We start from the raw sequence: 23573 nt of genomic DNA, 5'->3' as shown, positions 1-23573 counted from the left end.
TTGTTGTTTAGCGCGCGCCGCGATGACTAAGGGCGTCGTGGGGGCGTCGCGAATCCACAACACCGACGCTCCGAACCACAACTATAAGAGCGTCCGACCTGTGGAACGTGCCTCTAGTTAACCTGCGAAAACCAGAGCAGATTGTGAGCGTGTCAGGTCAGCAAAGAAGAACATCACCACTTAGCAAAAGATGCCAGGCCCGTCGAGACCCTTGTGGCAGGTTAGACAAAAAGAAAACGAAAATATACGAATTTTTTTTTTATTAGAAATTTAACAAAAAAAATCGAATTGAATTATATGAACAGAGTAAAAATAGTGTTGGAGGAGAATCACAGGCGGAAATTGTTTTGTTTATAATTTGAAAAGCGTGAGTCACGCGTTCGCGAATTCCGAAATAAGACCGCGACGTCGGTGGAATGGAAGTGTGTCAGATGGGGGGGAAAAAGAAGAAAAAAAAAATGAAATTCCGCTCTAATTTTAGAGCTTAATGCGCTCATCTTAATCCTCGATATCTCTGATGAAAAAATCCGCCGGAATGTTGTCGAAGACTTTTTTGAGGATGTCGAGCATTATGTCCTCGATGGTCTTGCTCAGAATGGGATTGAGGGAATCGGCGAGAAGCTGCCAGTTTTCGTTTAGGTACGCGTTCGTCGTTTCCTCTGAAATAAGAGAATATTTCTTAATCGATCAATGAGAAAGTGTAAATGTTACCAAGGGCTTTGATGCCGTCGAAGAGGTTGCCCAAATATAGACTCAATCCCCCCCAAACCGAACTTGACGTGCACGGCTCGGATGTCGAAGAAGTGGAAGCCGTTCCTTTTTATCATCTTCACGTCGCTCTTGAAGATGATCTCCAAGTTTTCTACGCGCGAACAGAACCGATGATTCAGTCTTAAATTGATTTTATTCTTGGGATATATACTCACTAGCATCGAACCAGCACGTCCCGCTTCCTCTCAAAGGGATCACCAGAATCCTTCCCAGCAGCATGTATTTACCGTCGATCCTCAACCTGGGCAATCGCAGCTCCGTGTAGAAGTCGTACGTCTTCGGATCGACTTTGTTCAAGACGATCTTCGTGTTTCCGAAGCCCAGAATGCTGACGTTCGACAACGAAGCGTTGACGTTCACCGGTCCGGCTCCCTGCAGGATCTGCGAACTCCACGATCTTTAAGAAACTTTGGTAAATTTTTGATTTTAGAAAGATTTCTGATACCTTGATGATCGGGACCTGCAACGGGTCGAGCACATCGAGCCCGATCTCCGGTACGCCTTTGGGGATCTCGTCGAAGAGCGCTTGGACGGCGTGCGTTGAACAATTGACGAAGTTCGGTTCGCGGATCGCACATGTCTTCACGTATTCCGCTACAAACGAAACGATTTTAACAAATTCAAACAATTAAAGTTGCGAAGAAAAAGGACTTACGTTGCGTGGTCAGGATGGCGGCGGCGTCGGCGGTTAAATGCAGGATGACCAAGACTGCGATGGTCGGTGGTATCATCTCGCCGAAGGACCGCAGACCACTGTTTTTCTTCTCGGTGGATTTGCAGAAATGCGTTAGAACTTTCACTCTCTTCGAAACCGTTTGCCACCAATCTGCCTGCAATTGCATAATGCAGCTGCAGCAGAACCTCAATTACCTCCATTCCAAATCTTACACTACACTACTCTTTCTCCGCTCAAATCTTTTTCGCTAAATCCAAGACGAAATAATCAACTTTTATTGTCATATCCAATTCAGATTTAACGAAAACGTATATTTGCATTACTTTCTTGCATTCGCAAACTAATTTTTTATAGTAGATTTACAACTGGTTACTTTGACTGTTGCCATGGTTATTAATAGAACAATCATTTATTATGATAGTTTTTATTTGTTTTCACTAATTAATTACCTTGACTGTTGCCATGGTTCTAAATAGAAAAGCCCACTGCATTTTCTTTTTCATACAGTTTGTATGAATTCTAGATTTTTTTTCAAAGATTCTTGCATTCGCAAACTAATTTTTTTATAGTAGATGAAGAGAATTGGGTTTTTTTTTTTCTTATCTCGTAACTAGATTTACAACTAGTTACGTAATGCAAATACACTGCTTCAGTCGCATATTACGCAAACGTCTGCCGCATTCAACCAAATCCGAATTACTAATAGAAATCGTACGTTCTATTATTTTAATAATTTAAGAAAAAAAAAACTAATTTCTTGGTGAATTGTCAATTGTTTCAATTGTTGTCATGGTTATAAACAGAAAAACCAAAGCTACCAAAATTACTAATAGAAATCGCCAGTTCTATTATTTTAATAATTTAATGAAAAAAAAAAAACTAATTTCTTGGTGAATTGATCAAATTGGAAAGAAATTAAATAATGTATAATAAGTAATAAGATTGAATGTTGTAATTTTGTTTAGTTTATTTGAGAAATTGTCAATTGTTTCAATTCTTGTCATGGTTATAAACAGAAAAACCAAAGCTACCAAAATTACTAATAGAAATCGTACGTTCTATTATTTTAATAATTTAATGAAAAAAAAAAACTAATTTCTTGGTGAATTGATCAAATTGTTTCGAAATTAAATTATGTATAATAAGTAATAAGATTGAATGTTGTAATTTTGTTTAGTTTATTTGAGAAATTGTCAATTGTTTTAATTGTTGTCATGGTTATAAATAGAAGAACCAAAGCTACCAAAATTACTAATAGAAATCGTACGTTCTATTATTTTAATAATTTAAGAAAAAAAAAAACTAATTTCTTGGTGAATTGATCAAATTGGAAAGAAATTAAATTATGTATAATAAGTAATAAGATTGAATGTTGTAATTTTGTTTAGTTTATTTGAGAAATTGTCAATTGTTTAATTGTTGTCATGGTTATAAAAGAAAACCAAAGCTACCAAAATTACTAATAGAAATCGTACGTTCTATTATTTTAATAATTTAAGAAAAAAAAAACTAATTTCTTGGTCAATTGATCGAATTGGAAAGAAATTAAATTATGTATAATAAGTAATAAGATTGAATGTTGTAATTTTGTTTAGTTCATTTGAGAAATTGTCAATTGTTTCAATCGTTGTCATGGTTATAAATAGAAGAACCAAAGGCTACTGCTTATTCTTATTGCACATTTGTTTAGACAACGTTAATTGTTAGTTTATTAAGAAGAAATAAGTTAACTAATTGCATTTGAATGCTACAGACAGATATTGTAAGTGTTTCTACGAAATATGTAATATTGGTAACGTGCATGGATCGTTGAAACTGACTTTCGTTCGATGTTGCAATCCTCTTGCATCTTGGTTAATTGTACGCTCTTAATGCGGTCACATATCTCCTATCTCCCCCTCGGAGTGTCGACGCGAAGACTTTCTTTCCTGGCAGTTTCCAATGGTTTCAAACATTTGTTTGTTCTCCATCTCTCTCTCTCTCCTTCTTTTTTTTGTTTTTCTTTGTACACTTGTTCTCGAAGCGTAAACAAAATATGATTTCGGGACGTTCCGAATCGAAAAGCCTTCTTGATTCGTGGGTGGAAGAAATTGGCGGAGAGGCCACGTCCCTATTTTTAGACCATCTTTTATATACACACACACTCGACATGCACAATATCAATAGAGGCCGTCCGTCGTGGTTTATGGGGCCGCTAAAAATACACACGCGAAAAATAACATAAATTCGACTTTTAATAATTTACGTTTTCTCTCGAATCTATCCTGATTTATCATCTCACCGACAACAATCTCAACTTTCCGTCTAACAACACGAATCAATATCTTTCATCAAGTTACCGTAGTTTGTTTATTTTGTTTGTTTGTTTTTTTCTTCTGAGACAATCAAAAAAAACAAGTAACTAATTACAGTTTTAACTTGACTATTTTGTAAGAAAATGTTACAGCTTTAATTCAGATCCAAGACAAATTTCATTCACTATTTCTTCACTTAAGCATCTTTCTCATCAAGTTACCACACGGTTCGTTTATTTTGTTTTTTTTTAGTGAGAAACAAAATCAATCTAATTATAGTTTCACTTGTCACATACAGTGAGAAATGTCACAGTTCCAAAAAGTAATAAAAATATTATTTATATATATATATAAAAAGACATTTGCACCAAAAATTCATAATAAACTTCGGTAACGGCAACAACAAAGCTAAAAATATCGCAAACCGAAGCTGAAATTTCTTCTCAGAGAACATTTACGTCATTTGCCGAAATTTACAATCGAATCATTATGTCATATCCAATTCAGATTTAACGACGAACGAAAACGTATATTTACATTACTGTGTTGCATTGGCAAACTAATTTTTTATAGTAGATGAAATTTTCTTCTCAGAGAACATTTACGTCATTTGCCGAAATTTACAATCGAATCATTATGTTTTCTTATGATTACAATTTAGTGCCAAATCAATACGTCAATTGTTTGTATCGTTGTCATGGTTATAAATAGAAGAATTAAAGCCTATTTACGCAATCTAATTCAACTGAATCGAATGATTACATTTTGTTACTTTGACTGTTGCCATGGTTATTAATAGAATAATCGTTTATTATGATAGTTTTTACTGATTAATTACCTGTTGCCATGGTTCTAAATAGGAAAGCCCACTGCATTTTCTTTTTCATACAGTTTTTTGTTTCGTATTATAAATTCTAGATTTTTTTTTTCAAAGATTCGTAAATTGATGCATCAATTGATTTAGCTTTCATCTTCACTAATTGCTTTCACTCTCGGTCACGGTTAAAAATAACGAAAAAAATCTACTCCCACTATACACTTACATCGAATATTGTAAGCATTTTCTTTGATCATAAAAATATCATAAATCAATATTTAGCAACAAAATCTGATAATAGCCAAATTGATATTAAAATCAATTCCATAGTGCAAAAAATTACGTAATTCCTATTGAATTTAAGTTTAAAATCTAACTACTAGTTCGCATCTGCAGCTAATTGAAATAATTCCAAAATTGCGTAACTCCTTTCCGAATCTATTCTCGTAATTTTATATTTATAAATTTAACTACAAAATTGCCATTCGCTGCCAGTTTTAGAATGCTGACTTTGGATACAAAAAAAAGAAATGGTTTTCACGATTTTAAATGTTTATTATTTACAAAAATAGGTTAATTTTTAATTATAAATATAATTGTTGTTGTTTCTTCTCCTTATAAACTTTAGAAGTTTAGCGCGAATAAATAAGTAACAAATACTGTTTTATTTTTTTTATGAATAAATAAATTTGAAATTGTGCGTTGAGAGAAGACTTTTTTGTGTTTTTTACATGTGGCGGGTGTTGCCGAAGCTGCCTGCTCCTGCTTGAGAAGCGCCCTTGTTGTAACCCATCTGCAGATTGAGTTCTCCTTCGTGAGCCCTCAACTGCTCCTCGGTGAAGGTCCTCTCGTTCTTCTCGGCCATCTTCGGGCCCAACTGAGGACCGGTCCATTCGGGATGCTTCTGGGTGCAGCGGCCCAAGGCGAACAGCGACAGGCAGACCTTAAACGTTTCATTGAATCGTTAATTTGTTGAAGATTATTCGTATTTTTCCTTACTTGAGCGACGTTGCGTTTTTCGAAGAGATCCGCTGTTTGGAAGATCTCCTCTTCGGGGAGGCCGTACTTCTTGGCGGCGGCTTGGAACCTCTGGATGTTCTCCATCAGCTGGAAGTTGGTGCCTTTGCTCTGGATCTTCTTGACCGAGCCGGGCGTCAGTTTGTTCATCAGATTGCAGAGGACGATGCCGTCCTTCAGGATGTCCTCGAATTCGCCTTTCGGCACCGGTTCTCCCAAGCACTGGAAGATCCAGGTGAGGACTTCGGTTTCCAATTCCTTGTTGCGGGGCTGCAGAAGATTACACGAATTTTGTTAATTAACTTTTGGACGGTTTTGGTCGGTGCATCATAGATCATGGTCAGGTGTGGTAAATGTTTCACTTCATCGACGGAAATAGTTTCCGTTTCGTGACGTCGGCGCCTACATGTTTTAGCCTTCATCATCATCATCTACACTTGACATTCTCATCCTTCAACTTGACAACGAATTGTCGAAGACGATAATCGTTTAATTGAGTTTAGTGTTGTTGTTCTTTACGTACCGCCATTTGGGATTTGTGATGCGATTTGGGAGCGTCTGTCTGGAGCGTCGGGACGTTACTGAAACGACGCCAGGATCCGCTTGTCCTATATTGGGGCGACCACTTTGCGGGGGCGGATCTAAACGCTAACACTAAAACGCACACACACACACTACAAAGTCCATCTTACACTCTAGACACACACACACTTGATACCCTTTATCAATCATAACTGGACACACAGCCAAGTGAAACATTAGATTCGCTATAGAACAATTTCTAAAAATATATATAAAAATGTCTGCGAAAAACCAACAACCATCAGTCCAAACTTCTCTTGGAAATATATATATTGTGATGTAATTAAAGTGAAGAAGGAGAGAGGCGAATGAAAAGGAGGAAACCGCAGCGTGTAAACACGATCAATTATAATAAATTATTGCTGTTTGGGCATTCAGCCAAAAAAACAGTTCACTCTTTCCTTCTTCGCTTCCATTGACAACGGATGTGGAAATCGGGGGCATCAAAGTACGAAAATAACTGGAAACACTCTTCGCCTTCGATCAAGAAACCGGTTTTTCTATACGTATTTTCTTTATTAATGAAAACACTCTCCTTTTTTCTTTTTTCGCAACTCGACGCAACAAACTTATTCAATCGTTATTTATGTGTGTGTATCAAGAAATTTTAGTATCCATAAATTCTAATATTTCTTTCGAATTCTTTCGTTTTACACTTTAAAATAAGTTTTCATTAGGCAATAAATAACTTAAACTAAGTTAAATTTGCAAATAGTTTACATCTTTACTTCAATTGCAATTATAGTTTCAAATATGTAATATTTCTTTCAAATTCTTTCGTTTTACACTCGAAAATAAGTTTTTATTAGGCAATAAATAAGTTACATTTGCAAATAGTTTACATCTTTACTTCAATTGCAATTATAGTTTTAAATAAGTCATAAATCGTAATATTTCTTTCAAATGCTTTTACAAATTTTAGATACATTTCGTTAAATTGTAATAAACTAAAGATATTATTAAACAGGATATAAAATTTGTAATTAAGTTACGAAATTATACAGTTTTGCAAATAGGTAAATAGTAAAATTTAATTAGAAATTAGTAAATTCGATTTTTTTCTTTGCTTCGAATCGATGCATTTTTTTTTGTTTGTTTTCGTAATTAATTGAATAATTTGATGATTTTGTAAATGTAGGTTGCTGGTAAGAGGCAATAAATAATTTAAATTAAGTTAAATTTGCAAATAGTTTACATCTTTACTTCAATTGCAATTATAGTTTCAAATAAGTTATAAATCGTAATATTTCTTTCAAATTTTTTCGTTTTACACTCGAAAATAAGTTTTCATTAGGCAATAAATAACTTAAACTAAGTTAAATTTGCAAATAGTTTACGTCTTTACTGCAATTATAGTTTCAAATAAGTCATAAATCGTAATATTTCTTTCAAATTCTTTCGTTTTACACTTTAAAATAAGCTTTCATTAGGCAATAAATAACTTAAATTAAGTTAAATTTGCAAATAGTTTACATCTTTACTTCAATTGCAATTTTAGTTTCAAATAAGTTATAAATCCTAATATTTCTTTCAAATTCTTTCGTTTTACACTTTAAAATAAGTTTTCATTAGGCAATAAATAACTTAAACTAGTTAAATTTGCAAATAGTTTACATCTTTAGTTTAATAATAATAACTAATTGCAATTATAGTTTCAAATAAGTCATAAATCTTAATATTTCATTCAAATTCTTTTACAATCTTTTAGATACATTTCGTTAAATTCGAATAAACTAAAGATATTATTAAACAGGATATAAAATTTGTAAGTAAGTTACGAAATTATACAGTTTTGCAAATAGGTAAATAGTAAAATTTAATTAGAAATTAGTAAATTCGATTTTTTTTCTTTGCTTCGAATCGATGCATTTTTTTTTTGTTTGTTTTCGTAATTAATTGAATAATTTGATGATTTTGTATTAGGTTGCTGGTAAGAGGCAATAAATAATTTAAATTAAGTTAAATTTGCAAATAGTTTACATCTTTACTTCAATTGCAATTATAGTTTCAAATAAGTTATAAATCGTAATATTTCTTTCAAATTTTTTAGTTTTACACTCGAAAATAAGTTTTCATTAGGCAATAAATAACTAAAATTAAGTTAAATTTGCAAATAGTTTACATCTTTAGTTCAATAATAATTCTAATTGCAATTATAGTTTCAAATATGTCATAAATCCTAATATTTCTTTCAAATTCTTTTACATATTTTAGATACATTTCGTTAAATTGTAATAAACTAAAGATATTATTAAACAGGATATAAAATTTGTAAGTAAGTTACAAAATTATATACTTTTGCAAATAGGTAAATAGTAAACTTCTTTTAATTGGTAAAAATCATTTCTTTGCTTCGAATCGATGTATTTTTTCATAATTAATTGAATAATTTGATGATTTTGTAAATGTAGGTTGCTGGTAAGAGGGATCCTCAGCAAGAGCAGGAAGCCCAGAAATGGATCGAATCTGTGACCGGTATGAAGTTTCCACCGGGCGCCGCCTACGAAGAGGTTCTCAGAGACGGAATTCTGCTGTGCACGCTGATGAACAGCCTCAAACCCGGAATCATCTCTAAAATTAATACGAGCGGCGGCGACTACAAGATGATGGACAACCTTAGCCAGTAAGTGCTGATGGAGATACCTACCTACCTACATAGACAGAGAGAAAGAGTGTATATATTTAAACGCAACCTGCACACTTTATTATTATTATTTGCATCTTTAAGTGAGTGTGTGTTGTAGCAGTAAGTAAAAGTAAGCGAGAGCACACCACACACTCACTCGCCTTGATGCGAACACACACACGCCTTCACCAGGAGGACATCACATGCGAAGAAGTAAATTTACACATACGGTCATATGTTGATGATGATGATGATTGCTTTGTCCCTTTCCCTGTTGGGGTAAAGAACCGCAACTGTTTCTAACAGGCGATCAGAAGAACGACGTAGAAGCAAATTGTGGAAGAGCTGAAGAAAGTGTGTGTGTTGGTAGAGCAGTAAGCGAATAATAAATAGATCGCTTTAACAATTTGATATTTATTAATACGAACACGCCCGCCCTAACGTGCTCTACATAAATCATCCAGTCCGATCCTCCGCAACCAGGAGAGCAGCAACGCGAGGAGATGCTTCCTTTTACTGAACCAGTTGAAGATTATTTGTTTATTATTGAACTTCCTTCCTCCTCTGCACAGTATTATTATTTATTTATTGTTAGTTAAATGCGATGATGATCCTCCTCCGCCCATGCGATAACAATGGACAAGCTTGTACCATCAACTAGTGCAAGTGCTGAATTTGCCACCAGGAGAGCAGCATCTGTAAGAGATCGTGGCGGATCATTTGAAAACGTTTTCTCTCTGTTGCGTGTGCAGGTTCCAGAAGGCTTGCGTCAAGTACGGTGTGCCCGACGTTGACCTCTTCCAAACCACCGATCTGTGGGACTTCAAGAACATCGCTCTCGTCACCACCACGATCTTCGCCGTCGGTCGTACCGCTTACAAACATCCCGAATGGAAGGGACCGATGTTGGGACCTAAACCCTCCGAAGAGCACAAGAGGGAATGGACCGAGGAGCAGCTGAGGGCCGGCGAAGCTGTGATCGGTCTTCAGGCTGGATCCAACAAGGGCGCGACGCAGTCCGGACAGAACTTCGGCGCTTCCAGGAAGATCATCTTCGGCAAATAAACAACGATTTCATTATTATCGTATTTTCATCATTTGCAATTAAGGAAAAAAAATGTATATTTTTTATTTAATAAAATCTTTTCGAAATAATTGTTTATTAAACTTTTTACAATCAAATAACGGAATTTATGTATATCAAAATACATCACTAGTTTCATTCTTACAGAAACATTCAAGTTGCAACTTTTAGTCTTTCTTCAAAGTTCAATTTCCTTGGTTTATCAGAAGCGAAGAATTAAATTATATAAAGTAAAGTTACTTAAGTCATTTAATTTACCTCACTTGTTTATTCTTTCAAGAACATCAAGACATTTCTGCGATTATCACTTCCAAGTAAGTTTGTTAATCTTGGATTATTTGCAAGATTCGCATCGTTGTGGGAACATTGATTATTTTTTTCATCGGGAAAACGGTGAGTTTTGTGTGAAATAAAAACGAGTATTGTTAATTAATAGGTTCTTTTCTTTCGTTGTTTCTTTTTTTTTTAATAGAAAAATAAAGTATTACGAGGACGCTTCCAGGAAGATCATCTTCGGCAAATAAACAACGATTTCATTTCGTAATTATCGTATTTTCATCATTTGCAATTAAGGAAAAAAAATGTATATTTTTATTTAATAAAATCTTTTCAACATAATTGTTATAAGTTTATTAAACTTTTTACAATCAAATAACGGAATTTATGTATATCAAAATACATCACTAGTTTCATTCTTACAGAAACATTCAAGTTGCAACTTTTAGTCTTTCTTCAAAGTTCAATTTCCTTGGTTTATCAGAAGCGAAGAATTAAATTATATAAAGTAAAGTTACTTAAGTCATTTAATTTACCTCACTTGTTTATTCTTTCAAGAACATCAAGACATTTCTGCGATTATCACTTCTAAGTAAGTTTGTTAATCTTGGATTATTTGCAAGATTCGCATCGTTGTGGGAACATTGATTTTTTTTTTATCGGGAAAACGGTGAGTTTTGTGTGAAATCGTAATATTTCTTTCAAATTCTTTCGTTTTGCACTTTAAAATAAGTTTTCATTAGGCAATAAATAACTTAAATTAAGTTAAATTTGCAAATAGTTTACATCTTTAGTTCAATTGCAATTTTAGTTTCAAATAAGTCATAAATTCTAATATTTCCTTCAAATTCTTTTACAAATTTTAGATACATTTCGTTAAATTGTAATAAACTAAAGATATTATTAAATAGGATATAAAATTTTGTAATAACTTATTTCGGTTTACACACTGAATTTCATATTTATGTAGTTAGTAAGTTACGAAATTATATAATTTTGCAAATAGTAAACTTCTTTTAATTAATTGGTAAAAATCATTTCTTTGCTTCGAATCGATGCATTTTTTTTTGTTTGTTTTCATAATTACTTAAGTCATTTAATTTACCTCACTTGTTTATTCTTTCAAGAACATTTCTGCGATTATCACTTCTAAGTAAGTTTGTTAATCTTGGATTATTTGCAAGATTCGCATCGTTGTGGGAACATTGATTATTTTTTTCATCGGGAAAACGGTGAGTTTTGTGTGAAATAAAAACGAGTATTGTTAATTAATAGGTTCTTTTCTTTCGTTGTTTCTTTGTTTTTTTAATAGAAAAATAAAGTATTACGAGGACGTCAACACTCTATATAAATGGTATACGCTATATACTTTTACGGTATATATTCTTTTTCTTTTGTTTTTTTCAATAAAAATACATTCTGTATAGTCGCGCTTGCTTTGCTTTCGCAGCGTGCGTAAGGCAACAAATGAATTAAAATAAAAACAAAAAACATAATTCTTCGTTCAATTTTTTGTTTTTGTCGCACGCCTACTCGGATCGAATCCGAACAGACGTTCAACAAATATACATATATATATATATAATTAAAACAAATGAATTCAATTGATTAGTCAATCTCTGCTACGCGTCGTGATGTATTTATTCTGCAAGATCATTCAGCATCACTTCTTTCATCTTTCTCACATAAACTATTCTCTTTATCATTAAACGATAATACTCTCGCAACAACCAACATTAAATGTTAATCAAATTTAAAATAAAAATTAAACATATTTCTCTCTCTCGTAAAAGAAATTAAATTCAACAAATCACAGTCTAAATCATTGGAGGGGGAAAGGCTTTTCCGCTTCATCTATCATATCATAATAACAGTATTTTTTTTTTAAATCGCTTTTTGCGTGTGCGCGTTATTCTTTCTTTTCTCTCTCTTTCTACGTATTTCTATCTTCTTCATTTCTTAGTCGCAACCGTCGCCGTTGCAGAGGGATTGACGATGCTTCGTGACGGCATGCCAGATTCTGAATTGCGTTCCCAGCCTGAGTCCGACGCGGCTCAAATCCTCTCGTGTGATGTACAGAAGAATATCCTCGAGGGTGTAACTGGTAGCAAGCAGGATCTTCTTCGCGCTCTCGTTCACTCCCGACTCGTCCAACCATTTCGACAACTTTGGATCGTGCACCGCCTCCTCGCGATACTCCACGCAATTGAACAGTTGCTTGAACGTCACAATCTCCTGTTGCTTCTGCTCAATTAAAATCTTCACCTACAAATTTGTAAATAAAATTAATATTTGAGAAAAAAAAACAGTGCGGTTCAGTTATTACCAATTGTTGGTACTGCTTGTGCACGTCGACCAACTCGTTCGTCAGTCGGGTGTTCTCGGCTCGCAACTGGAACACCTTATCCCGCCAATCGTAGGTCACGCTTTTGCTGGATTTTGCAGAGTTCACGGTGCTGGGAGAACTGTGATTGGCCAGATTCTCCGCCAATTCGGGGGAGAACACGTTGATGGCGGCGGCCACCCCCGAACGCACCAGGTTGTCCAAAGCGAACATCCAGTGCGGCTTTATCGGATGCAACCTTAGCACATCGTTTACAGACTCCTGCAACACATCAATCAATCAATCGAACAAATTTATTACTGTTCACTTACTTGATACAAATAAATCGCAAACTGCAGCTGATTTATAGCGGTCATCTCGAAGTCGAGCTCCTCTTTCAGTTGGCTGATCGCTGTTTCGATCACGTTCGGAGATTGCTCGGTGAGGAAGTCTTTGAGCGCGGTCATCAGTCGCTCCAGGTGCTGTGTGGTGAGTATCGTTTCGCCCATATACTTTGTGCGGATCTTCTGCATCCAGAGGTCGCATATTTTGGCGCTGTCCTGAGACAGCACCTTCGAGAGCGTGGTCCGACGTTGAGAGTCCTTCTTGAGCAAATAGAAACCGTCAGATTCACCATTCCCATCCACCTCCGGAGATAGCAACGTCCCCGAAGAGTTCCGCCGGTGCGAATCCTCCGACGGTTCCAAATCGAGCGACGGCGTAGAGGCAATACTAAACATGTTTTCTTATTAAACATTATTTCAAAAGTAAATTATTCAAAAATTAATTAGTTTAAGAAATACGTAGGCTTTCCAAATAGATGATTCATCTCGCGGAGTTAGTATTAGATCACAAAAATGAAATCATCAGTAATTGAATATTTTCATCAACTTCGATGTTAATAAAACTCGCTACAATTATTACCTAATACTAAAGTGATAGTTTATCAATGTTTGTACTGAGATGAATTAAAACAAAAACATAAGCAAACAAAATTGTGGTTATTGAAGGCGGGTAAAGCAAACGTTAAGACTTATAAAAAAAAAACTAAGCAGAGTATACGTATGTAGATGTTCAGTGTTGTTTACCTGGTGAATGAAAGAACGCTCGGCATTTGTATGGGGGGCAATAAGTGTCCTCGACTTTGTGAGCTGCAAGACCAATTCGAATTAGTGCGTTGAAAGACGAACGTGGATAGAACGGTACACAGAAGAAGAAAGCGAGAAAAGCGTAAGATCGATGGGTACATTTTCATTATTTTACCAGGAGTATTTGAAGGTAAAGTCATCATTGTTAATTAAGTGAAATAGCATGTTCTTGGTGTGAACGCTGCTGGCTCTCTTCACTGTCATTGCTTTGCGTTCGGTGGCTGTGTGTTTAGTAAATATGATGAATGCGTTCTAAAGTTTGAGATATATATACTGTATGTGTATATATATATATATACGATAAGATTCAAAGAAAGAGTTTGTGTGACTTTTTTTTGCAAGATAAGAATGTGCGTGAAAATGAATGAATGAAAAAAAACTTACTCTGCAGATTCCGGACTCGTCGGTGTTTGGTTCGGAGCGCTCGAGCGTCCAGGAAGTCGCGCGACGACTCGATCCGCCGGCACCGAGACGCTCCTGTTGTAATCGGGGGCGAGACGTACGCTCTTCTTGCGCTCCCCCAGGAATTGATCTTCGAGGAGCTGCTGAGCGGTTGCCCTTTTATCGGGGTCCGGTTCGAAGCAGCGCAAGATGAAGCTCCTCGCACGATCCGAGAGTTCTTCCGGAACCTGCGGATGCTGCTTGTACATGCCGACTTTGAAGAGCGCCGCCTGCGGTGAGCCCAACTCGTTGAACGGCGGCTTCCCGGTGGCCATCTCGACGACGGTGCAACCGAGCGACCAGATATCCGCAGGCGCTCCGTAACCCCTCTGACCTTTATCGATCACCTCCGGCGCCATGTATTGCAGCGTTCCGGCGAACGTCTCCGTCGCCGGACACAAACCGGCGAGCCGCTTCGACGTGCCGAAATCCGAAATCTTTATGACGCCCGAATACGTGTTAACCAAAACATTGTCTCCCTTGATGTCCCGATGCACGATCTTCTGGTCGTGCAAATACTTCAAACCTTCCAGGATCTGCTTGGTGTAATAGGAGATGACTGGTTCGTTGCCTTTCAGCGGTCCCCACTTGGAGTGCAGCAGAGCGCTCAACGAACCTCCGGGCACCTGCTCCATAAATATCTTAAATAAATTGTCTTCGGACAGCGAGCCCAAATATTGCACTATGTTCCTGTGTCGCAGCTGAGAGTGCAGCCGAATCTCCTCGTGCAGCGGCTGCACAGCGCCCAAGTTCTTCTCCGGCACCTCCTTCACGGCGATCCTCACCTGCGTGTTCAAATCGCGCGCCGCGTACACCACTCCGTACGTGCCTCTACCAAGAATAATCTTCTTCCCTTGCTCGTCTTTCTCGTATTCGTATCGTATATCTCTAGGCGGTTCGATCTCCATCAAACCTCCTACACCGTCCTGATCCGCGGTCAACTCCAGGATCAAATCGTAGAACTTTTGCCTGCAAGTCTCCGACGGAAAGAAGATTTGAAAGTCATCCGAGTTCTGGTGCACGTACAGGAAGAGGCAGCGCTCGTCGCGCTTGTAAAAGCTCACGCTGCGGATGGTCTGCGCAGTGAACTCCCACGCGTGTATCTGTTTGCAATTGTTCCTCAAACTCTTGAGACACAGATTCGTCACCTGCAGCGTCTGCTGTTCCGCAGCTAAATTGACGCACACGTAGCTCGGCATCGACTCTTTACTGGGCTCAAGAATCAGAGCGGGAAACCGTATGCAATCGTCCGCCGGCGATCGCGTTGCCTCCAAAAAAAATTCCATCCAGAAATGGAAAATTTGCTCCTCCGGCGACTGCTCCTCATCCTTCCGTTTCCTGAATCGATCGATCAACAATATATTCCCCACCGTCGATTTCAGATACCAATCGGGCGGTTTTAACCGGAACATGCATTCCGCCGCCTGAATGGCGTTCGTGTAATGCTGCACCAAGACGGAGATCTCGAAGAAAGTAGCCACGTCCCAGTAATCCTGCAGCGACGACAAACTACCTTTCTTTCCAATCAGATTGTTCAGCACCATTCCGATGCGCTGCAACTCCTCCGACTTGGTGATCTCTGCTCCGCCGATGACCAAAAGCGTGGCCAGATTGATACCCGCGTATTCGTTGGGCTGCACCTCGAAGCCTTTCCTGTACCAACGGATAGCTTCGTTCAGCGAATTAGTATCGCTGTGGTTGGATTCGATGAACTTATCTTTGTATATGCGCCCGCACAGGCACAGCATGTCGGGGAAGTGATTCTCTTTCTGAAACGTTCACGTGCTACAATCGAATCGCACTCAATCGAATTATTTACCTTTTCCAAAGCCTTGATGCAGGCTTGAAGAGCTTTTTCGCGATCGCCAGCCCGTTTCCTCCGGTTCAAAGCGAAAGCGTACCAGAAACGAATGTACGAGTTTATGCACTTTCTCGAGACGGGCAGAGTGTTCAGGTCGTCCACCAGCTGGACCATTGCATCGTAGTCTTGATCGTCACGGAAACAGAACAGCATATTCAGGACGACTTCTCCGGAGAGCACGTTCGGATCATCCAAACGTTTCCTGATCGCGTGCAAAGCCGCTCTCAATTCCGGCCCACTCATTTGCTCTCGAATTTTCTTCAGATCAGCCAAAAACTTCTCTTTCATATGAGCCCTACAAAATCAGATTGATTCATTGAACACCAATAGGAAAGCTTCAAGAAACATACTTGCTCTGCACTTCAACATCTTGCAAGAGTTTCTTCAAGCGCTGCTGCAAGCAAATCTCAGCGTTCTCATCGTTGCGACCACTTAAGCACGTGGATTGATCATCCGAGAGCTTGTAGGAAATGAAAGTGTAATTTCCACACGACAGCTGAAATTAGCTATTAATAACGTATTCTTTCCATCAGGATTAAGAATTTACCTTCAAGCGTAATGTTGTGTCTGGGTCAGCATCATTGTAAATCAATATGTTCTGCTTCATGTTGAAGCTCTCCCTAACGCCTAGATGGTAGAAGAGCGTGCTCTGCTGTGCAGGCAAGGAAAGATCGACAATAGCAACATCTGCATTGTAGAAGCTGCCGATGACAGTTGACTCACCAAAGTCGAGCTTCTCAAACTACAAATATTAATATCACAAAAATTATCCGACCACTCAGAACGCAATTGCAAAAAAACCTGTATGTGCATTAGGTTTGCGCCCACCATGGAGCAGGCCTGCTGCACCTCTTCGAAGGCCTTCTTGCGGTTACCCAGGTTCGCATTCTGACAGATGTCGATCAGGCACACCACATCCATCTCTGGCTTGTTCAGGCCACTCGATGAGGAGCTCGGCTGCAGTGTGTGCCCAGAGAAATCCGAGTGTGAACCCACGCTGTCGGTGCTCCTGCTGTCTGCGTGCGAGAAGAGAAACGAAAAAAGAAAAACAAAACGTTTATGGATCAGAGAGGCTGGCAGCTTGAGACGAATTCGAAACAGATGCGAACCTATGTCAGGCTCAATCAAAAGGGGCACTGGTAATGGCATCATTTAAACGCGCGATCGTTGCATACCATTGTCGTCCAATTCGCTGCGAACCGTACGGAGAATTCGTGCGAGTCTTACGTTATCCAGGATAAAGCAACAGCAGCACGCACAGAAATTGCATAATTGGTAAACACTGGTAAACAACACTCGGTCTACACCAGTGGTGGTGGTGGTGAGCGGCGACCAGTGTTAAACCAATGTCAAAACAATTAGCGGCGTTGCCGTGCAGAAATTCCTTAAGGACTCTTAACAAAAATCACCCCAATTCAATCAATCTACAAGAAACATCAATACCGAATCCAACGCCAATTCCTCCTCATATTTCATTAACAACAACCGATTCAATTTTCCTCGTAAACTTACTCACGCGCAAATAAAGTTGCCTATACTTAAGTAACATATCCTAAGCCTACTTAATTACTAAAAAACATCAATTAGCACTGATAACAGCTTAACTTACAACTGATTAATTTCGGTTTCGAATTGATTACGCTCAACAGATTCTTCTTGATTTGATACATTTCCCTTTGCTTCAAGAACTTCTCAGACGAAAACCAATCAAACGCACTTCTTTCAAATTACAAACAATACACTACAACCAATTCACTGTAACGACTACAATAATCTCGGTGCAATAAATAAAGTTATATCCCGGTCTGATCTGGCAAACAGCCAGAAACTAGTAAAAATAAAATCTATAATTGATTTTCCATTCATCCAAACCAAATTCGATTGCAACAATAACAACACATTTAAAACATCAAGAGCAAATTTCAACATTTTAATTATTAAATTTTTCTTACATTTAATTACAAAATTTCAAATTTGAATCTGCAAGAAGCGCAATCTATGATTGAAAACGTTCAATTGAACTGTAACATGTTACAGATTTACTTCTTTCAGTCTGTAACTTCATTGTTAGATGTCTCGCTTATGCAGTTTTCAGGATTTCAATGAACTTAATTATATTTTTTTTTGTAATATAATTATAATAATTTTGTGTAATGTTAACGAAATTGCAAATATCCTTTTGCTAGTTAATGATAATAATAATACCTTGATTTTCGTAAAGGTCACAAGCTGAAAGTTTGATTTGTGCTTCAAGTACAATTCCTTGAGCGATGATGATTCCACGCGAATTTAGAGCTCGAACGAAGGCTACTACTACTACTTACTACTAACTACTATCATGGCTCGTGTTTTCTGTACTTAACAAAACGCATTAAACCGCAATCATAAAACCAATCGAGAGTGAAATAATTGTACAAAAAAACAGATAGAAGAGCGTAATCGAATCAGCGCACTTTTTCCAATCGATTATATGAATAAAGTGCGGTTTCTGTGCAGACTTCACGGCCGCAGAATGGACAATTTCCAGAACAGAGAACGTTATTGGATTTCCTCAGAGTCGATTGTGCGTGGGCTCGATTCGTATTAATCGCACGTTGCGGCCAGTTTAAAACGCAAACATTTTTGTAACAAACAAACTCACACACAAAAAAATGCAATTGCAAAGGTGAAAAGAACACAAAAAAAGCAAACATACAAGTTAACAAAATGTTGTTACAAACGTGTGTAGAAACGAGCGTTTCTTCATCTATTGACAATAGGTTTCACTTTTCTGTTTGCAATTAATTTTCCTTGAGTCCAAACAAGATTTCCTTACACGTTGTTACGTCTTTCTTTTCTTAATTAAGTAAAATTCTTTTTGTTTTGGTTATCAGTGTTGTAACACACACCGTTTTGTGACTGAATATCTATAAAATAATATTTGTAATTTAATTATTAATCGCATCATTGAGCTAAAAAAAAAAATAAATATATTTCACTTTCACTATTTCGTTCGCAAACGATTGATTCAATTTAGTGGATATATTTCAATTTGTTCATTTGTTTGCACGTCTATTATGTAGTCTGTGAAACATGCGCTTCGAACGAAACGTTACGTTTTCGTGGAATTGCAAATGTGAAGTATATAAATTTCCTTCGGCGGACGACGCGTTCCTAAACATATCACTATTTCATTTCCTTTTTTTTTTATTCAACATGAAATATGTAGATATATTATTATAGATTTCGCATAGAATTTATATATAAAAAAAATTGTTGTAAATAATGTGCAGTAAATAATGTATCGATTTGTTGTTTGTTACGTTTCGGAATGTAACGAATGATACGTTTAGTGAATCAATTTCGTGGACGGAAGGTCCCAAAGATCAATAGCTTATTGACCTCAACACCGCACTATATTCAGAGTGAAACTAGTTCTAGATCAATTTACGCAATTAATCAGATATTGTAATAAATCCAGTTTTTGGATGATGATGTTAATCGTTTTAATGAACGTTCAAATTGATCGAGCAGGTAAATTGGTTCCTGGGGCAAAGCCGAACGCAATTTGCGAATTCATTAAGTAATTTACGCTCGCAGCAGAGTTGAGTTGACGAAAACGTATACGGTAAAAGAGACAAACAAACAAATAAGTAATAATGATATTTGGTGGAAAGGTGAAGTGCGGTCGTGACATTGAACGGGGAGAGAGAGAGAGGAGGAAAGATCATTGGAGGGCGACCTTGGTTCGGATCCGGCTTCCTTCTTCCTGCTTCCTCCAACGGATCGAAAAAAAGAAAAAAAAGGATTCACTAAATCGAGATCGCACGTCGAAATTTAATTATATATAGAAAGGTGAACGGGATTACTCAATGGCAAATTTGATTCGCGTATTGAATCATGCAGAATTTTTACATATTTCTCCATAATTACAATACTTAAACTAATCTTTGTATATGGATATTAAAGCTAAAAGTATATAAAATATTATGTGTATATTGTCATAATCATGGCTCTAGTAGATTCACTGCAATTAACTCGGAAAGTTGACATCACATTTCATGAAGTTAGTGAATGAAAGTGTTTTTAGATTATTAAATATTTCTATAAAACTACATTACTTACAGTGAAGTATGAATGGAAATATTAAAGCTAAATGTTTAGAGAATAAAATGAGTGTTTTATCATCATTGTAACTGTACTTGATTCGCGTATTGAATCATGCAGAATTTTTACATATTTCTCCATAATTACAATACTTAAACTAATGCTTGAATATGGATTTTAGAGCTAAAAGTATATAAAATATTATGTGTATATTGTCATAATCATGGCTCTAGTAGATTTACTGCAATTAGCTCGGAAAGTTGACATCACATTTCATGAAGTTAGTGAATAAAAGTGGTCATACATTTTTAAATATTTCTGTAAAACTAATTACTTACAGTGAAGTATGAATGGAAATATTAAAGCTAAATGTTTAGAGAATAAAATGAGTGTATTATTATCATTGTAACTGTATTTGATTTTTTGTAATCTGCTCCTAAAATTTGTAAATTTTTATAATGTTTATAATGAATATTATTATAAGTTTGGCTATATTACATTTCTTATAAGTTTCTCTTAAAATTTAACATAATTTTCTTAAAGTGAGAAAGAAGGTGTCTTTACATTTTTATGTATTTCTTTAAAACTAAATTATTTACATTAAAGTATGAATATAAATATTGAAGTTAAATATATCAAATATTATGTGTATATTGTCATAATCATGACTCTAGTAAATTTACTGCAATTAGCTCGGAAAATTGACATCACATTTCATGAAGTTAATGAATTAAAGTGTTGATGCATTTTTAAATATTTATATAAAACTACATTAGTTACAGTGAAGTATGAATGGAAATATTAAAGCTAAATGTTTAGAGAATAAAATGAGTGGATTATTATCATTATAACTGTGTTTGATTTTTTTGTAATCTGCTCCTAAAATTTGTAAATTTTTATAATGTTTATAATGAATATTATTATAAGTTTGGCTTTATTACATTTCTTATAAGTTTCCTTTAAACTTTAACATGATTTTCATAAAGTGAGAAAGAAGGTGTCTTTACATTTTTATGTATTTCTTTAAAACTAAATTATTTACATTAAAGTATGAATATAAATATTGAAGTTAAATATATAGAGATTAAATTTTTATAAATACGACTCTAGTAGATTTTCCGTATTTTTCTCTTAAGATTTGAATACAAAAGTGTCTTTAGATTTATACAAGGTGATCAATGTCACCAATTTGACACTTTCAAATAAACTTTTGATAAAAACAGAGCTCTTTTTTGTTCATTTATAGCGAAATGGCAGCCAATTCAAATTATGACATTACTTTTGCGCCACCTAATATATATTTCTATAAAACTACAGTACTTAAAATAAAGTTTGTATATAAATATCAAAGCTAAATTTATACATAACAAAATGTGTGTATTGTCATAATTATTGCTCTCAAGATTTGCTTAAAAACAGTGTATATTTCTTTGAAACTACATTATTTATAAGGAATATTAAAGCTAAATTAATAGTAAAGATAATTAACTTATTATCATAATTATAACACTAGTAGATTTGCATTAAAAAGTGTCTTTACATTTGTATAAATTTCTTGAAAACTACATTACCTAAAATAAAGTATAAATATACATATTAAAGCTAAAAAGATTTTATTAAAGAATAAAATGAGTATAATATCACAATTGTGTCTCTATTAAATTGTGTGCAATTACATCTCAAATTTAACATTACTTTTCATAAAGCGAGTATTAAAACTGTCTTTGCATTTCCATATATATCTGCACAACTATATTACTTAGAATTATGCACGAATATGAATATTAAAGCGAAAAGTATAAACAATGAAATGAGCATAAAATCATAAATGTGGCATTATCAGATTTCTCGCATTTAGCTCTCAAATTTAACATATTATAATAGTAAAGAAAATGAACTTATTTGCATTAAAAAGTGTCTTTACATTTGTATAAATTTCTTGAAAACTATATTACCTAAAATAATGTATGAATATACATATTAAAGCTAAAAAGATGATTAATAAAATGAGTATAATATAACGATTGTGTCTCTATTAAATTTTGTGCAATTACATCTCAAATTTAACATTACTTTTCATAAAGCGAGTATTAAAACTGTCTTTGCATTTCCATATATATCTGCACAACTATATTACTTAGAATTATGCACGAATATGAATATTAAAGCGAAGAGTATAAACAATTAAATGAGTGTGAAATCATAAATGTGGCATTATTAGATTTCTCGCATTTAGCTCTCAAATTTAACATATTATAATAGTAAAGAAAATGAACTTATTTGCATTAAAAAGTGTATAAAATTTGTATAAATTTCTTGAAAACTATATTACCTAAAATAAAGTATAAATATACATATTAAAGCTAAAAAGATGATTAATAAAATGAGTATAATATCACGATTGTGTCTCTATTAAATTTTGTGCAATTACATCTCAAATTTAACATTACTTTTCATAAAGCGTGTATTAAAAGTGTAAAACGATGATTAATAAAATGAGTATAATATCACAATTGTGTCTCTATTAAATTTTGTGCAATTACATCTCAAATTTAACATTACTTTTCACAAAGCGAGTATTAAAAGTGTCTTTGCATTTCCATATATATCTGCGCAACTATATTACTTAGAATTATGCACGAATATGAATATTAAAGCGAAAAGTATAAACAATTAAATGAGCGTAAAATCATAAATGTGGCATTATCAGATTTCTCGCAATTAGCTCTCAAATTTAACATATTAATTTTCATAATGCTAATGTTAAATATTACAAGCTAAAAACATATAAAATAGAACGCGTTTATTGCTATAATTTTTAATCCATTATATTTATTGTAATTATGGCTCAAAGCCACGGTGTGTAGCTTTTATAACTGTTTAGCCCTTGATGGATGAGAATAAAACGACCAAAAAAAGATCACTCTTGCTGTAGAACGGCGAGCGGGCGTTGTTGCGTTCCTGCAAAGTATGTCAAAGCAACTCTGACATGTAGAGCTGAACGAAGTATAGTAGCCGCCGCCACCGCCCGAAGCCCGATCTAAATCAATTCCTAATTATTCACACACATGCTAAACAGTGTTTGTCAACAACAACAAAAAAATAGAAAAAGATTGCAGTTTAACGGCGATTACGGTCGCGCGAATTGAATCTAACGATCCGCCCAGCATTTGCATAATAATTGGGCAAGAAGCTTCTGGTACAAAGACTATCAGAGCATGGCAATAGCAGCAGCAGCAGCAGCAAACGTTTCAAGGTTAAAGCAAGTTGTGTCTCTTTAGGACTTGCGACTTCCGAACGGCACCTCTTTATTATTATTATCGCTGTTGCTTCCTTGGAGGCAACAGATCTGGAGCGAGGTTCTTCATTCATCGTCGAAGAGTGCGCGATCGTTTTGCACGCGCGTTTTGCATGCCGTTTGTAAATTATTATAACCACTTTGCGCGCGCGCTTTTGATTAGAGAAGAAGCATCATTTGCAAAACCATTAGGCAACAAACGAACCTCTTCCCACATAATATTATGCATCATGATACATCGCGAATACTAATTTATTGCATACACGTTTAATT

At 35.5% G+C, this 23573-nt stretch overlaps 3 protein-coding genes and 1 pseudogene across 5 annotated transcripts; 1 reads left to right on the top strand and 3 right to left on the bottom strand.

The window, feature by feature from the left end:
- The first annotated feature begins 62 nt into the window (after positions 1–62).
- Positions 63–10106, top strand: LOC108566087 (muscle-specific protein 20-like). The gene is made up of 3 exons (XM_017925805.1): positions 63–220; positions 8569–8780; positions 9536–10106. Exons 1-3 carry the CDS (start codon positions 191–193, stop codon positions 9846–9848), a joined length of 555 nt encoding a protein of 184 aa, XP_017781294.1. The 5' UTR covers positions 63–190; the 3' UTR covers positions 9849–10106.
- LOC108566089 lies at positions 591–1021 on the bottom strand (annotated as a pseudogene).
- LOC108566088 (myophilin) lies at positions 5282–6205 on the bottom strand. The gene is made up of 3 exons (XM_017925806.1): positions 6099–6205; positions 5558–5845; positions 5282–5501 (listed from the first exon to the last, which is right to left on the bottom strand). The coding sequence occupies exons 1-3, from the start codon at positions 6102–6104 to the stop codon at positions 5286–5288; spliced, it is 510 nt and encodes a 169-aa protein (XP_017781295.1). The 5' UTR covers positions 6105–6205; the 3' UTR covers positions 5282–5285.
- Positions 10107–11407: 1301 nt separating the features above from the next.
- On the bottom strand, positions 11408–17240 carry LOC108566093 (mitogen-activated protein kinase kinase kinase 15). Of its 3 annotated transcripts, none has more exons than XM_017925813.1 (10): positions 17092–17240; positions 16718–16932; positions 16464–16658; positions 16267–16412; positions 15875–16211; positions 13999–15824; positions 13555–13617; positions 12799–13198; positions 12470–12748; positions 11408–12408 (listed from the first exon to the last, which is right to left on the bottom strand). In XM_017925813.1, the coding sequence occupies exons 2-10, from the start codon at positions 16835–16837 to the stop codon at positions 12103–12105; spliced, it is 3672 nt and encodes a 1223-aa protein (XP_017781302.1). In that variant the 5' UTR covers positions 16838–16932; positions 17092–17240; the 3' UTR covers positions 11408–12102. The 3 variants fall into 3 exon arrangements, with proteins under 3 accessions (XP_017781302.1, XP_017781300.1, XP_017781301.1); XM_017925811.1 differs by having other exon boundaries at positions 17026–17172; XM_017925812.1 differs by having other exon boundaries at positions 16464–16649; positions 17026–17172.
- Between the last annotated feature and the right edge of the window lie 6333 nt (positions 17241–23573).

Source organism: Nicrophorus vespilloides, unplaced genomic scaffold (assembly GCF_001412225.1).
Source record: "Nicrophorus vespilloides isolate i.1.1-1 unplaced genomic scaffold, Nicve_v1.0, whole genome shotgun sequence".
Classification (NCBI taxonomy): domain Eukaryota; kingdom Metazoa; phylum Arthropoda; class Insecta; order Coleoptera; family Silphidae; genus Nicrophorus; species Nicrophorus vespilloides.
The sequence above is the reverse complement of the archived record's forward strand: the minus strand, read 5'-3'. Positions and strand labels throughout refer to the sequence as shown.

Bases quoted from the DNA above. Each gene is read 5' to 3' on its own strand.
- LOC108566093 (XM_017925811.1), bottom strand. From the start codon at position 17,068: ATGATGCCATTACCAGTGCCCCTTTTGATTGAGCCTGACATAG. The intron at 16,659-16,717 runs GTTTTTTTGCAA...TAATATTTGTAG, and splicing joins CAAACCTAATGCACATACAG to TTTGAGAAGCTCGACTTTGG. The intron at 12,409-12,469 runs GTAATAACTGAA...ACAAATTTGTAG, and splicing joins ACAAGCAGTACCAACAATTG to GTGAAGATTTTAATTGAGCA.
- LOC108566088 (XM_017925806.1), bottom strand. The intron at 5,502-5,557 runs GTAAGGAAAAAT...GAAACGTTTAAG, and splicing joins AAAAACGCAACGTCGCTCAA to GTCTGCCTGTCGCTGTTCGC.
- LOC108566087 (XM_017925805.1), top strand. From the start codon at position 191: ATGCCAGGCCCGTCGAGACCCTTGTGGCAG. The intron at 221-8,568 runs GTTAGACAAAAA...TTGTAAATGTAG, and splicing joins CGTCGAGACCCTTGTGGCAG to GTTGCTGGTAAGAGGGATCC. The intron at 8,781-9,535 runs GTAAGTGCTGAT...TTGCGTGTGCAG, and splicing joins ATGATGGACAACCTTAGCCA to GTTCCAGAAGGCTTGCGTCA.